Source organism: Felis catus, chromosome D3 (genome assembly GCF_018350175.1).
Source record: "Felis catus isolate Fca126 chromosome D3, F.catus_Fca126_mat1.0, whole genome shotgun sequence".
Lineage (NCBI taxonomy): Eukaryota > Metazoa > Chordata > Mammalia > Carnivora > Felidae > Felis > Felis catus.
In genome coordinates, this window is record NC_058379.1 from 6,192,913 (window position 1) to 6,209,276 (window position 16,364).

General features: G+C 49.0%; 2 protein-coding genes across 6 annotated transcripts in view; both read right to left on the reverse strand.

The window, feature by feature from the left end:
* Window positions 1-11,385, reverse strand: part of DNAH10 (dynein axonemal heavy chain 10) — a 145,649-nt gene extending 134,264 nt beyond the window's left edge. The window contains exons 1-5 of one of the 2 annotated variants that reach the window (XM_023241314.2): window positions 11,072-11,383; window positions 8,201-8,272; window positions 4,972-5,072; window positions 3,800-3,908; window positions 397-512 (exon numbers count right to left, since the gene is read on the reverse strand). In XM_023241314.2, the coding sequence (XP_023097082.2) occupies window positions 397-512; window positions 3,800-3,908; window positions 4,972-5,072; window positions 8,201-8,272; window positions 11,072-11,285 (612 nt within the window). In that variant the 5' untranslated portion in view covers window positions 11,286-11,383. Of the gene's footprint in view, window positions 1-396; window positions 513-3,799; window positions 3,909-4,971; window positions 5,073-8,200; window positions 8,273-11,071 lie in introns of both variants that reach the window. The other variant, XM_045041189.1, reaches the window with a different exon arrangement.
* A 578-nt stretch (window positions 11,386-11,963) lies between these two features.
* The window catches only part of ATP6V0A2 (ATPase H+ transporting V0 subunit a2), a 44,722-nt gene continuing 40,321 nt past the window's right edge, over window positions 11,964-16,364 (reverse strand). For 3 of the 4 annotated variants that reach the window (XM_045041191.1, XM_019814450.3, XM_003994607.6), the window contains 2 exons: window positions 16,097-16,268; window positions 11,964-15,570 (listed from right to left, as the gene is read on the reverse strand). In XM_045041191.1, the coding sequence (XP_044897126.1) occupies window positions 15,471-15,570; window positions 16,097-16,268 (272 nt within the window). In that variant the 3' untranslated portion in view covers window positions 11,964-15,470. The remainder of the gene's footprint in view (window positions 15,571-16,096; window positions 16,269-16,364) is intronic. The other variant, XM_011287700.4, reaches the window with a different exon arrangement.

Below are 16,364 nucleotides of genomic sequence, written 5' to 3' on the forward strand. Positions count from 1 at the left end.
TCCCTAATGACACTTCCCTAACAACTTGTCATTAAAATAGCCTGCTCGTGAGATTCTTTTTTTATTGTTTGCCTATCAGACATCGCCTCCTCAGTGAGGCCATCCCTTACCACCACTCCCTGCACACACACACAGTCTATTTCTATCACATTACTAGGGTTCATTTCACTCATGCCACTTGTCAATGTCTGATATTTTCCAGTTTATGAATCTGTGTTTCGTGTCCTTCCCCCAGAATAAGCTCCTGGAGCACAGAGACCTAGTCCGTGCTCCTCGCCGCTCTGCCACCAGGGCCCACGGAGGCACCTGCTGGATATTCATTACTTGCGGAGTAAATGAATCAAGTGGCCTTAGTCTTACAAAATGCTGAGGTCCCTTCCCTTTGTCCACAGTTACCTGACATATGATATTCTTCAGAAGATGAAGCACGTTAGCGTTGATAATTCCATACTCCAGGGTCTCGGGCATGATCTCCATGGCTTCCTTCATGTTGGTAGCTTCAGAGATCATCTCTGTGTGGGAACAGATTCAGAGGGTGAGACGCGTGGGGAAGTGGCGGGCAGTGAACCTTCCAAGTGTATCTGGACCTTCCAAGGAATCTGCTCCTTCTTCCCGAGGAGCTACCAACGAACGTTCCAGGCACAGGCTCAACATGATGCTAACGTCTGTGCAAACGACTCCCTCGGCCGCTGAGACGTCAAAAGAAACCCTACGCATTGCGGTTCACAGAGCTGCACAGACTGGAGGATCTGGCTGGAGTTGTCTGAAGTCAGACAAGAATAGAAACAGTAGCATTTTCTGGAAATGTTTGCTGGGTTCCTTGCTCTCCCTGGGTCCCCACTCCCAGCGATGCCTCCCCAGTTCATCACCAGAGTCCTTTTTGAGTCATGGGTATTTATTTAATGTTCATTTATTTTTTGAGAGACAGAGAGAAAGCAAGCTGGGGAGGGGCAGAGAGAGAGGGAGACACAGAATCTGAAGCAGGCTCCAGGCTGTGAGCTGTCAGCACAGAGCCCCATGTGGGGCTCGAACTCATGAACCACGAGATCATGACCTGAGCTGAAGTCGGACGCTCAGCTGACTGAGACACCCAGGGGCCCGATTCATGGGTATCTTTTTCTTATTTTTTAATTTTCTTAATGTTTATTTATTTTTGAGAGAGAGAGAGCACGTGTGCGAGAGTGAGCACACGCTGGGGAAGAGGCAGAAGGAAGGAGACACAGACTCCGAAGCAGGCTCCAGGCTCTGAGCTGCCAGCACAGAACCTGATGCGGGGCTCGAACTCACAAGCCTTGAGGTCATGACCTGAGCCGAAGTCGGACGCTTAACCGACTGAGCCACCCAGGCGCCCCAGAGTCACGGGTATTTTTAAAGACAGATTTGGTAACAGCCTATTCTCCAACCGCGTTTTATTTTACCTGTCTTTACTCCACCCGCACGGTACACATTTTGAAGGTCACTTGGGCCCATCCCTCAATCTAACCGGGAAACACAGCAGATATACCAACCAAGGCAGTTACCTCACTGGCTTTGGTCCCACAGCTGTGTAGTCATTCTCTCCTTAATACGCTTCTTTACAGCAAACTCTTCTTTACTTAAATAAATTTATTTTAAGGGGAAAGAACCAAAGAACCTAAGAACCCAGAGCGGAGGAGAAAGAGAGGCTGATCTCGACGGAAGAGAAACGGCGAGACACAAAGACGGCCCAGTGATGAAATCCGAGGAGACGCGGCTGCTGCCCGGCTGGCGGCCTGTGCGCCGTGGCAGGTGCTGTCCTGGAGGAGAGCACTGAGCAGGGATGAGGGGGCACGAGCCTCTACAAGCCGTCTTCCCTACTTCTGCTTCCCGCCTACGTGGGCAGAGTCACCCGGCAGGGAGGCCCTGACCCAAAACGCCATCAAAGTTCAGAAGAGAGAAAAAGAAGGCAACATAATGCTTGTTCTAGGATTTACGGGGAGTCGTGAAAACAACTAGCTACGTATGCGCAGCCTCCGTGGAGGCGAAGATGGAAGAAATGGGGGAACGTGCAGGCAGGAAGCGTGGGCAGTCAGCCTGAATCGAATGAGGCGAGAGGAAGAGCCGGGGGTCAGAAGAGACACGAGAGTGACAACCACTGGGGGGACAGGGGTGTCACCAGAAGCACCCAGGTGGCACCCAGGATGGACGAGGGCAGCAGGAATGCACAGAGGGAACATCCCGCCCGGAAGTCACCCTGCGGGATGAACGTGGCCTCCAAGCGGCCCCTCGGCTTTAAATCACACACCCACGTGGACAAAGCCCCAAAGCTCTTCTTATAACTCAGGGCCACAACAGTTTGCATCTCCCTTTAATTGTTACAATAGAACCAAGAACATATTTATACAGTCAACTCTCATTATTCGTGGGAATTCTGTTCTGTGAGGTCACCTCCAACAAGGAATTAGCGAATACTGAACCATTGCTCCTACAGGACATATGAGGTCAGGTTTCTGCAGCCTCTGGTCACATTTTTTTAAGGTGATTTACTTATTTTGAGAGAGAGAGAAAAATGCAAGTGGGGGAGGGGAAGAGAGAGAGGGAGAGAGAGAGAGAGGATCCTAAGCAGGCTCTGCACTGTCAGCACAGAGCCTGATGCGGGGCTTGAACTCATGAACTGTGAGATCATGACCTGAAACAAAGTTGGATGCTTAACCGACTGAGCCACCCAGGTGCCCCTCTGGTCATATTTCTTTCCTCCCTCCCTCTCTTCCTCACCCCTTCCCTTTCTTTCTTCTTTCCTCCTTTCTTTCTTGAAAGATTGAGAGAGAGAGAGAGAGCCCATGCAATTAGGGGAGAGAGACACAATCCCAAGCAGGCACAGGGCTTGATCCCAGGACCCCAGGATCATGACCTGAGCCGAAATCAAGAGTCAGACACTCAACCGATTGAAACACCCAGGCACTCCTCCGGTCACATCTTTATCAGCCATCAACACGTAACCTTGCTTTATGTGCGTTTCTGTGTAAAGATACCTCATTTAGGGGTACCTGGGTGGCTCAGCCGGTTAAGCGTCCAACTCTTGGTTTCAGCCCAGATCATGATTTTGTGGTTCATGAGTCCAAGCCCTGCATCAGGCTCCGTGCGGACGGTGCAGAGCCTGCTTGGGATTCTCTCTCTCTGCCCCTCCTCTGCTCATGTTCTCTCCCTCCCTCCCTCCCTCCCTCTCTCGCTTTCCCTCCCCCTCAAAATAAATGAATAAACTTAAAAAAGAAACAGACACCTTATTCAACATACGCTGTTGATTCACTAGCATGGACCTCAGCCGACACTATAACTGACAGCTGATCGAAGTGTACCTAATACACCTGTGTCGTCTGGGGCCCCGCCACAGCCTTCTTGCACTCAGGAATACGGTGCTTCACTACTACGCTTGAGGCCATTTTAAACAGTGAAATCGCCAACAAGACGCACAAAAGAATGTGAAAACCGTGGCACCAAAGAGATCACAGTAGGAACAGTTGTTTACAAGAGTTAAAACGTTGTCACCGCGTTCGCCCTCAGCTGGGAACAGGCACACGGGGGGACTCAGAAGTTTCCCCATCCTGTGCCTGGCCCCGAATGACCTCAAAGCGACTGCAGGTACTGATTTGGGGGTTACGAAAAAAATGCGAGTAGGTGAATTTGCAGATATGGAATCCGTGAATACTGAGGATCGACCGTACTTAAAAAAAAAAAAAAAAAAAGAGTTGTATTCTCAAGAAAGTGTAAAAATAAAGAATCTCACAGAGACACCCCCACGTGCATACACACCCACACTCACACACACACACTAGAACTATACCTTTTGTATTTCGGAGAAAATACACCACATTCTGGTCCAGGAACTCCTCAGGAACGGGAGTACAAAGCACATGGAGATATGTCTTTTCCACGATGTGCTTAACGGTTCTCTGGAACATGGGGAACCAAACATCAACGGGCTGAGATACATCTGCTCACCCAGACAACCTAACGTTCGGGTGCCCCTGAGCACTCCTGTCAGTGCATTCTGGTCCCCCTGGCCGACACGGGGGGACCATGCACCGTGAAGGACCCAGGCCTGAACACTCAGTCTGACTCTGCTGTTAATTGGCCAGCGCAGCCACACGGGAGTAAACCGACCCGGGAAGTGTCCAGACTGAGCCCTTTCCTAGCTTGTAAATTGCAACAAGCCGGCTTCCAATTGGTTTGGGGGGTAGGGTATATTCATGGAGCTGTTAGTCATTTCACTTAGCACAGGCCGGGCTAAATGCTCACATCTCGGCTTTTAAGCTCCACCTCTGGGATTTGTGAAAAGATTAACTCGGCCGCAGGCCTGGGCTGTCCAAACTCTGCATATCCCAAAGGTTTTCAGGCTGGCCCTTTGCCGGTTCCCAGGTGATAACCTCTGTTCTTGGAATGTCCCACCTGATGGACACCTGGGGTACAAAGATAGTTTAGACTAGCAACGTGATTGGTGGTGAATGCCTGGTTTTGGTGGCCTGGGGCCCTGGTCACACTACATCGGTCTGACTTCCCGCGACCTAGAGACTGGCCCTTCATGCCCACGCGACAGACCCCTGGTAGAAACGCTGGACGCCGAGGCTTGAGTGAGCTTCCCCGACTGGCAAAACTTCCCGTGTGCTCTCCTACGTGCTGGGAGCAGCAGCACCCCCACGCCACCCTGAAGGAGGCTCGGGTCCCTTCTCTCCCGGACTCTGCTCCACGTACCTTTCTCTTTGTTGATTCTACGCGGCCTCCTCTCACTGAAATAAACTATAGCCTTGAGTACTAACGTTTTTCTGGGTCCTGGGAGTCATTCTAGCGAACCATCCAACCTGAGGGTAGTTGTGGGGACTCCCAACACAGGATTCTATCGTCTCCATTCCAAATATGTTCCTCGCATGAACTGTCACTTACCCAGACCCATCACATACCCATATGTGGTATGGCATTCCTGTTACCCCAGCAAGGAGGGGAAGGAGCCACGCGTACCTTGACGGGCAGGTCTTCTAAACTCTCTCTGTCGGCTTCTTCATCCCCGATGCCTAATACAAGCTGATCTGCGGAATCGTTTCTCAGTTGCAAATTCTTGGCTGCAAAATATCGTTCAGGGTGCAAAATGAAATAATCAGAATAGATTTTCTACCATCGAGGCCAGACCTGCATCTTGTACGGCAGCATTATTTCGTTCAATAGTCACGATATCTAAAAGCTCCGTGTACATTTTGGACAAACGAATCGCAGCCTCGATGTACGTTATAACGACGAAAGCCGTTTGTATTTTTGCTGGGCGGGTTCTCGGTCGGAAATTTCACGTGTATGCATGTGTGTGTGTGTGCATGTTCCAGCGACAGTGTCCAGTGAGTGATTTCTCTGAGGTTTTCACTTAAAGGGGAGTTTTATTATTAGGATGAGAATTATAGCTAACATACTAGCACATACTCTATCTTCACTCTGAAACTCGAAACTTGTGGGGGATGAAAAGAAAGGTAATCTAAGTAAAACGAATGTATCTCTCTCAAGTCTGTTATCAGTGCGGATCTGGAACTCTCAGAACCCGTCACAGCCCTGAGAGTTTCTGAGAAACCCAGTAATTACAGGGAAGGGAGAGCTTTTCCCAAACGGTTTGGCTCTTGCTGCAAAAGGCACCGTGCGGAGCCATTGTGGCTTTCGAATCAAATCAACGTGTGGGGTCTACTGGTCTACTATTGATGTTCTCATCCGTAAAATGGGAACGATAACAGCTACTGGTCAGACTCGAGGATCCGACTGTGGTGTGGTTAAGTGCCCGGCACACCCACCAGCAGAGGAAATGGTATAAAGCCAGCAGCACCAACGGGATTAGAGCACCAGTAACAGCCTGTAGCCAAAAACACACTAACAAATGCACCAAATAAATGCAGTGCCACTGAGCTGTATACCTAGAAGTGGTTAAAATGGTAAGTTTTGGGGCTCGATGAGTTAAGCATCTGACTCTTGATCTCAGCTCTGGTCATGATCTCACAGTTCGTGAGACCAAGCCCCGCTGTCAGCACAGAGCCTGCTTGGGATTCTCGGTCTCCCTCTCTCTCTCTGCACCTCTCCCCTCAGCTCTTACGTGCCACACACCCCCCCCCCCGCCGTCTCTTCTTCCTTCTTTCTCTCAAAATAAATAAATTTGAAAAATAAACAAAAATTTTTAAATGGTTTTATGTATATTTTACCACAATAAAAAGAAAAAATACATTTAATTATTGATTTGGAAGTAATATTAATTTGCTTTGTTGAAAAGACCCCCCTGGCCTTTGTGTCCAAGCAGCCTCCTTCCACAGATGTCCTTCCTGTCCAGAGACTGACTGGTGCTGAAATGGATGTGTCTCTCAACAAGATTAGAGCCCCGAAGTAAATAGGGCTGTGGCCCTCATAGCCACCGTCTGTCTTGTCAAAATCCAAATTAGTCCTCCCTGAGGACTCATGGTCTGTATTTCTAACCCTGTAATCCTCTCCCCTCAATCTGTACTACAGAAGGAATGACATTTTGGCTAAAATGAACGCGTCTGGAGGGGCGCCTGGGTGGCTCGGTCGGTTGAGCATCCGACTTCGGCTCAGGTCATGATCTCACGGTTCGTGGGTTCAAGCCCCGCGTCGGACTCTGTGCTGACAGCTCAGAGCCTGGAGCCTGTTTCAGATTCTGTGTCTCCCTCTCTCTCTGCCCCCCCCCCCCCCCGCTCATGCTCTGTGTCTCTCTGTCAAAAATAAATATACATTAAAAAAAATTTTTTAAAGGTTAAAAATTTTAATAGAACTATCCTACGATCCGGCAATGGCACTACTGGGTATTTATCCAAAAAAGACAAAGACGCTAATATAAAGGGATACATGCATCCCTAGGTTTATGGCAGCAGTATTTATAATAGCCAAGATACAGAAGCAGCCCAAGTGTCCATCTGTAGATGAATGGATAAAGAAGATGCGGTGTATATATAGATACAATGGATTACTCGGCCATAAGAAAAAATGAAATCTGGCCACTTGCAACGACATGGGTGAAACTAGAGGGTACCATGCTAAGGGAAATAAGTCAGTCAGAGAAATACAAATACTGTAGGATTTCACTCTTCTGTGGAATTTAAGAAACATAACAGATGAACAAAAGGAAAAGAGAGAGAAACCAAGAAACAGACTCTTAACTACACAGAACACACTGATGGTTATGGGGGTGGAGGAGGGGGAGATGGGTAAACTAGGTGAGAGGTATGGAAGGCTGATAATCACCGTATTATACACCTGAAACTAGGATAACACTGTACGTTAACTCTACTGAAATTAAAATTTGAAAAACTTCATAAAATTTAATAAAATACACGCAGCTGCCCAGAAAAAGGACAAAATAAATTGTTTCAGGAATGAGGACAAGTAGAAAACTGAATTAGATAAACGGTAGAAATACACTAGGAATAAAATGAAACCACTCAACAACTACAAAAACACGAAAAAAAAAATTTTTAATAAAGGAAAGGAAAAAAAGAGCCACCCGCAGGAGAACCCAGCCTTAGCACGAATCTAAAAGCGGAGCCTGCAGAGAATCAGGCGTCTCGCACGTTCAGGTGTGTTTCCAGCAACTTCTCCAGCTCACACATTCTATCAGCAGTAAAATCCTCCACTACTGCCTCGGACTGGCCAGAGGAAACGGGGCGTGTGGTTTGCACGAGGGGAAGGAAGCCTGGGCTACACAACAGAGCGCACAGGTGTTGAGCTGTCACGGACGCCGCCTGCACAGGGACGAGGCGCCGGGGGACACGTACTATACCGGGTGGAATTCACAAGGTGACTGTATTCGGAAACAGGGTCTTTGCAGATATAAAAGAGGAGGTCCTACCGGAGACGGCAGACCCTGGATCCCGTGACTGTCGCCTTTACCAGAGAAAGGACAGGAGGATTCAGACCCACAGAGGCAGAGCGGGGAGGGAAGCGGTCGCAAGGCAAGCGAGGCCCAGGCCAGAGGGGCCAGGCGGGTGCTCCCCGGAGCCGTGGGAGGGGCGGCCCTGCTCACAGCTGCGCGCTCGGCCCCAGAGCTCGGGGAGGCCGCCCCCCTGCAGCTGCCGGCCCCCCAGTCTGTGGTCGCTGGCTGCGGGCCCCCCGGGGCACGGGTAATGCGCCCCGAACGGCCGGCACCCACCTCTGTCCCCCATACCGGGGCCCAGCCTCCCTCCTCCCGGGGAGCCGCCCCCACGCGACTCACCCTCCAACTCCGCCGGCTGAGCCTCCGCCTCTTCCTCCTCGCCTTCCTCCTCCGCCTCGGGCGTCTCGCCGTCTTGACCGCCGCCAGCACGGAAGAAAAAAGTAGTAACACGTGTCTGCCCCACCACACCAGACACCTGATGCCCTGCTCCCCCACCCCACCGCGCGCCGCGGGGAAATGGCCTGCACCTGCGACAGTCCCGGGGAAGCGGGGGGGGGAGGTCACGGCGAGGGCGCGGGAGCCCCTCCCCGCCTCCTGCCCTTGGGTGGGGCTCGGCCGGTGCAGTGACCGCCAGCGGCCCCTCCACGAACCCGAAGACGCTGGCGGGCGTGGGGGGAGGGGAGGCAGCCACCTGATCCTCTCGCGTTAAAACCGGCCTCGGGCGCGGGTTCCCCGGGCTCGTTACACCTGCCACCTGCCGGTCTGGAGCCTTCTGCCTCCCTGCTCGTCTCCCCCTGCCCTCCTGGACCGGCGCCAATTTATGAACCAACACAGTCGTACAGAAATGTTCCGGTTAGCAGAGACAGCTTCATAGTGGCCCGAAAGGAAACCCTGTGCAGACTCCCCAGGAGATGAAGGACGCAGCATGGTCAAGCGGTTCCACCGGTTGATCTCAGTGATCAACAAGCATAAAAAAGAGGCTCAACCCTGGGGCGCCTGGGTGGCTCAGCAGGTTGAGCCTCCGACTTTGGCGCGGCTCTTGATTTCGCAGTTCCTGGGATGGAGCCGGGCGTCGGGCGGTGGGCTCTGCGCCCACTCTCCCTCTCTCTCGGCCCCTCCCCCACGCGGGCTCTCTGTCCCTCAAAAATAAACATTTAAAAAATACTAACAAAATAAAAATTTTAAGTTAATCCTCAAAAAAGCCTTCACTTCTAAAAAAAAAAGAGAGAGAGAGGCTCAACTCCACTAAATATTATTAAACACGTAGTATAGACTAAGCAAGCGCATCCCTCTTTCGTCTATGGGATTGGCAAACGTTAAAAAGACCGACAGTATCGGATGTCGGCAAGGCTGTTGGCTGACAGGCACCTCACCAGCGTTGGGTGTGGACTGGCAGGGCCTTTCTGGAGAGGAGTTTGGGCAGCCGGTGTAGATGCACACACCCAGGAAACCAGCCATTGTGCTTTTGTGAACCCGTCGCAAAGAATTACACAAAGTGTGCAGAGATGGGTGGGCACTGTTGCCTTGTTTGTGAAGTAAAATACTATAGAAGGGTAAATGGTCTTTAATTAGGGAATGGGTAAGCGCGGTACATCAATGTGCTTAAAACCTGTAAAGTTAGGGGTGCCTGGGTGGCTCAGTCAGGTGGGCGGCCGACTTTAGCTCAGGTCATGATCTCATGGTCCGTGAGTTCGAGCCCCGTGTCGGGCTCTGTGCTGACAGCTCAGAGCCTGGAGCCTGTTTCGGATTCTGTGTCTCCCTCTCTCTGACCCTCCCCCATTCATGCTCTGTCTCTCTCTGTCTCAAAAATAAATAAACATTAAAAAAATTTTAAAAAAAAACCTGTAAAGTTAGGTAGATCTATCAGTATTGACATGAAAAATTCTCAAGATACGTTTGAGGGAGAGACAAGTCACAACGTAATATACATGGTATGATTGACTTTAGAAGCTCTAGACATCTATATATTAACATTATAGAAAGATATAGATGATAAATGATGGATAGATAGACAGATAGATGATAGACTGATTCAGGGCAAGATCTGGCAGGATACACACCCAACTACCTACTAGGAATGGCAGTAGGACTTCAGGGTTAGTGAAGGGCTGCTTTTGCATGTTTTACTGTACATAATTCTATGTCATGTGAATTTTTTTTGTTTTCATGTTTATTTATTTTTGAGAGAGAGACAGACAGACAGAGCACGAGGAGGGGAGGGGCAGAGAGTGAGGGAGACACAGAATCGGAAGCGGGCTCCAGGCTCCGAGCTGTCAGCACAGAGCCCGACGCGGGGCTCGAACCCACCAACCATGAGACCAACCTGAGCCAAAGTCGGACCCTTAACCAACTGAGCCACCCAGGCGCCCCTGTCATGTGAATTTTTAAGAGAATGCCCTCCAGTACTACCTGTGTCATTTTTTTTTTAATTTAAGTGAGTCATCCCATGATATATATACAGCCTGATTCCATTTTGTTATTTCAAGAAATACGCATTTAACTATTAGAAGAGCATCTTGGGCTAGTTGGCCACCACCCTCCTTCCTATCACCACCCTCACCAGCATCTAGTTGTCTGCGTTCATATAATTTTCGGCTGGGAGCAGAGAGAAGACTTGACCAGGGGCAGGGACAGAAATAGAAAATCGGGATGAAGAGGCATGCCCTGGTCCCCCTCCAGGGCCTTTGGATGACCAGGGCCCCACAAAGGATCCAATAAAGCTGCCCAAGGGTCTTAATAGGCAGAGAGTGAGTGACCATGTGAGACACGGAGCTGGGGAGGAGGCCTCTCCCCCCGCCTCTGCCCAGAACCCGACACCATTCTGGTGCCTCCAGTCTCGGCAGCTTTGAGTCTCCAAGGAACAGCATGCTCAGCAGAGGATATACTGGCATTCTCATGATGCAGTGACGGTGGAGAAGAGCCAGAAGAGGAGGGAAAGAACGGGGAAGCAAGTCGGAGACAGCCCAGAAACAGGTCCCAGTCCAAGGGAGATTTCCAAGCACCCTTCCGGGGATCCAGGAATTAACCAGGGGACCCTTTTAAGTGAGGCTGAGATCTGCTTCCACATAGAACGGGGACATCCAGCCGGGGGGCGGGGGGGGGGGGCGGCGGCGGCGGGGAGGGACACTGGGCTAAGGCCTGTATCAGGGGTCGCAGCTCAGAAAGCAGTCGCCAAACTGCAGAAAGTCCAAGCCTAGTCGGGGCGCTCACCGATCTCCACCTCCACCTCCTCGGGCACCACCTTGCGGTAGAAGAACAGCGTCAAGGCGCCCTCTTCGTCCTTGGTCTGGTTGAGGAAGTGCAGGATGAGGTCCTCGACCTCGCCACCGTCGCGGTTCAGCAGCTCCTCGAAGAGGTGGGGGTCTGTGAGGCCGAAGGCCGTGTACACGCGGTCGCGCATCCACAGCACCCGCAGGTCGTCCATGGCGCCGCGAAGGGCCAGACGGCGCCCCGGGAGCCCAGCGACGGGCGGCGTCCGCGGCTTCGGCGCCCCTGGCAACGGGAGCCTCGGCAACGGCCGCCGCAGACGCGGGTCGGCAGCTCCCGGGACGCGCCCGCCCCGGCCCCCGCGCTCACTGCGGCGCGGGCCCGTCCCCCGCGGGTGGCGCCCAGCCTCCCCCCGGATCCGGGCCCGCCGCTCCGGCCGGCCGGAGAGCCGAGCGGAGCAGCGGGCACCACGCATCCTCCCGCGACTCGGAGGGGGACCGACGAGTCCAGCCCGGAGCCGCCCGCCGCTGTTGCCCGGGACACCCCACTGGGGGCTCCAGGGAGCCCCTCCTAGGATCCTCATCACCGCGGGCTACCATCCCGCCCTTCTGCCCCGAAGGAGGCCAGCGAGGCGACCGGTCAAGGTTGCACTATCTCAGAGATGGCCCAGGCAGAGTAGGAGGTGAGGCAGGACTGATAGTCTGAGCCCCCCCCCCCCCCCCCCCCCCCGCCGGTATGGATCAAAGGGCCTCAGAAAGCAAGCACCTTGAAGAGTTCCAGGAATGGGCGGGTTCTCTCTGGCACACGGATCAGGGAAGAGGGAGTCCCAAGAAGGGACAGGCGACTTCTGGCTTTAGCTTTCTAGACACGTGAAGGCATAATAAAGCAAATAACCCATGTTTTAAAAATATATTTATTTTTCATTAGTAAAAAGAAGTTCAATACTGATAGGAAGATGCAAAGTTGTCCTTTCGTGCATTTGTGGAGCTTTAACTTAGTGACTGCTCTCCCCTCCTGGAGATGAGTCCCTGGACGACAAGGCTGACACCAAGAACCTAGCCTTCTTGTTGGATTTTCCCATCAAGGAACACGTGGAATGTTCTGAAGTATTTCTTACAATTCTAAACCAAAGCCCGGCCTCAATGACCTCGCTGTTGGAAAACTATTACTTGGAACTGCCTGATTTTCATCATCTTGAATTAAGATTTCCTAATAACCTTACTGGAGATTACACCAGATGGCATGCACGCAAACTTGGCTTTAAAATTTTAAATGAAGAGATTTACTGTTTTCAAATGCAGACTGCGGAACAGTTGTAGCAGTTCTGTTTTTGTTTTCCAAAATAAGTCAGACCCTAAAATGCCTGAATATTGAATTCATAAACATCTTAAGAGTGACCTAGGCTATACTCTAGGCCTTTTGAAGCTACAGCAGACTGGAAACTGAGAACAGAATGTTGTTATAAAGTACCCATTCCCGAAATGAGGACAGAATGGCATTCTGTGAAAAGGGTGTCTTTTCAAAGTCCTACCCACAAGGAATGGACAGTCCACAGGGCTCACCATGATCCCCATCAGAACACCTGAGTTCTTTAACTGATCATAATTACGTCACCACAAGGACGTTCTTTACCCTTGCAGGATGAAATCAAGTTGTTTTCCTGAAGAAATGCCTTGGATTTTTTATTTTAGGACTCCATTAACACACAGAATGAACACCTGAATGAACACTGGAAAACATGGCTGTCATGACATTTATCATGACGTGTTCTCTTGAGGAAAATAAACAGATACATAGCTTCATCCCGACAATTGACCATTCTTCCTCCAGATATTTGCTATTAAGGGAACAAAGTCTGTCTCAAAAATGATATACATAATAGTTCCACCAGACAGCTTAAACATAAAGCAAAGCATAAAGTTTAAACATAAAGCAGCCACTGGAACCTACAGCTTTAGAAAAAAAATTAAATTTCCCCTAGTGCCTACAAGACACGATCAAGCTCTATTTCTAGAGAGGCCTTTCACCAAAGTTGGGACTACTAATTCATTTTTTATACAATTATGTAGAATACATAACCACTACATAGGTCTCAATTAAAAACAGACTCTTTCCTCTCTGTTCCGTACCCTGGTAAGAGATGTTACTTAAAATGAAAAATTCTGTAACAGCCCATAACAGTTACCAGTGGGGGCACTAAAAAATTCCAGCAGACACTACAGGCCCCCTGTTTACTCATCGGCTAACAGTGCCCCGAAATCGTGAGTTTCCTAAGGATGAATTACCATTTTATTACAACAGATCCTTGGTGTAAAGTAACGAAGATGGCCAGTGGTGAGGGACAGCACTGTTCAGAGTTTGTATTCACCCAACAGGAGTGTCCAACGTTAGACCTTTCCGGAGAAACTGCACTCTGACAGCAGAATCACTTCCCAAGGATTTATCCGCGTGGTTTGAAGCTTGATATTGTAATACGAAGGACAAAGGCCAGTAACTCCCAATTCGTGAAAGAGCAGCATGGAAGGCTTACCACACAATTCAGGTCTAACGTTAGCGTCACGATTACGTCAGCGTGTTCAGTTCATGCCTCTCGGCAAACAGGTCTCGACTTGACCTGAAAAGACACGCTTAGATCCAGGGCTACCAGAATCCAAGCTTGAAATGAAAATTCCAAACTCTCCCACTAGGCAGGGTGAAGGTGTATGGTGACAAACAGGCCTTTTCATGCACCTGCCTCAAAACGTTAAGTGAAAACACTGCCGATTTCTTTTTGAAAATAATTACCTAACATCAATTACAGTAAAATATGAAAAATGAACCTAATTTACAAAACTACAGATCGTCCTCAACTTACGATGGGGTCTCATCCTAAGGTGAACATGCATTTAACACACCTACCCTAGGGAACACCGCAGCCTAGCCTGGCCCGCCTTAGACGTGCTCCAGACACGGACAGGAGCCTCCGGTTGGGCACAATCATCCACCACAAAGCCTATTTTATAAGGGAGTATGGACTATCTCCTGTAATGGGCTGAATCCTGTACTGAAAGTGACAAACTGAACGGCCGTGTGGGCGCAGGTGGCTGTCCGCGTACCACCTGTTGACTCTCCCGACCGCGTGGCTGTCTGGGAGCTGCGGCCTCTGCCCAGCATGGCGGGAGAGGATGGGGCCGCAGATCGCTGGCCCGGACAGGATCCAGATTCAACCCTGCAAGTATGGTTTCTACGGAATGTGTATTGCTTTCACAACATCATTAATTCAAAATTCATTAAGTGGAACCACTGGTAAGGTGGGGACTGTCTGCGTAGATTAAAACATTCAACAGGACTCAAAATCCTTCAAAGCTAAATGTCAAGTGAATAGATGAATTTAAATTAAAGAGAATTTTCAACCGATCCAAATGGTGTTTGAAAGCTTAAATTAACTCTAAATACCTTTACCAGACCTTTATTTACAATCAGTCTGAAAGTAAAAAAAAAAATTATAATTATACTGTTCTCAAGGACAGGTGCAATCTCTTCATGGTAAAATATCTTAATTTATATTCTGTTATAAAAATATACAAAATACTACTTTTCACCTTCCCTTCACTCAGTATAAACCCCTAAAAGGTTCGGTAACATCAGTAACATCATATAAGTTGGTCCCTAAGTTCAAATCACATCCCTATTCTATCTTTTACGGTCACACTGGGTTGTAAGGCTCAGTATACAGTTTATCTTTCCAACATACAATGATCATAATTGGTTTTATATAAGGATAAGAGAGTAAAAATATCTTTAAAAATATACAAGTGGGATAACCATCCGTCGTATGTTATTTTATCCCGTTTTCTCCAATTATTAAAACAAGACAAAATTGTAGAAACAATCCCCTACTTGCAGTTCTAGACAGCATACGATACAAAATGTTTACATACTTTTAATCAAGCAGAATAAATGCGAATCTTTTGATTATCCGTCATTAAATTTTTTAAAAAACTATACTTAACTTCAGCTGTTGGAAAATATTATCTGACAACTTCAAGTGACAGAATAACGCTGTAATTTTTTCTTTTTAATAAGGTGAAAAGGACTCGAGTAGCTAAGACCATTTTCAACTAGCCATTCAAAACCACTTCTCCCCCCCAAGCCTCTATTTTTAAAAATAACTTTAACATAACTTGGCATTAACTTAAGTTTGCTCACCATAAAAACTGAAAGAAATTTACATATCTGAAATTGATAAACGTTACAAAATATTTAACATGAGGAAGAGGTATATCTTACAGAATTATTTGGCTATATCATAAGGCAATCAATGAAGACGGAATTTTTCCTATCGTAAGTTTGACGGAAGTGAAATTCTGTAACATGATAATTCTCCATAAATCCGAAAGCTTGTTTGGATACGGCAATATGATCATGCCACGTCGTCACTGAACTTCGACGAAAGTAGTCTGAATGAGAAAGGAACAAACTTGGTGCCTGCACCAACGTAGAACTTGTTCTGAAATTCTACCCTAAAACAAAAAAATTTCCGTGTATTAACGAAAGACTGTGAGTAACATTTCCTACATTTCTTGCAACAACATTTATAAGTTAAGAAAAAACCCCAAACAGCTCCTGTGCTGAAGCTGCTTCGTTCCGTACGTGCTCTCTTGGCACACGTATTATTACTTAAATAAGATACACACAGACACACACACAGCCTGTCCGTGTCGCCCTCCTCGACGTGTAACGGAAACACGAACCCGTCATGACACGCTACACGCTACACGCGTACCCACGAGTATTCAGAACCTCTCTCCCCACCCGGGTACCTTCATACACAGACAAGCAATCCGACATACGCTGTAAACCATCACGAAATACGGAAGAATTTTACTTTGTTTTACAATGAGGTAACCTGTCAGGCCCCAGATAAATTCAAAGTATTAAACATACACGGTTATTAAGTGCCGGCATTTTGTGGGGTTATTTATACACGTGGGGAGAGGGGTCCAATATTTTTTAAATAGCAGTTCCAAAGCTAACTTGCATACTCACCAGTGGAGGCGTATGGCGTGGAGAAATGCAGAAAGGCCTTCCATGATCAAAAGGATGAAAATTGTCAACACTGCAAAGAGAGCGATTACTGGTAGCAGCAGCAAGACTCCGTAAGTGGTGTCTACCCGGAGGCCCACGCGCACCAGCATGGTCCACAGGACGTCAGACAGCTCTGCGGGGGAGTCATTCGGCAGGGTTAACTTCTGTTTACGTCCACGGCGTCGCTGCACTTAGCCAGGGGGACTGGGTCTCCTTCTGACAATTCTGA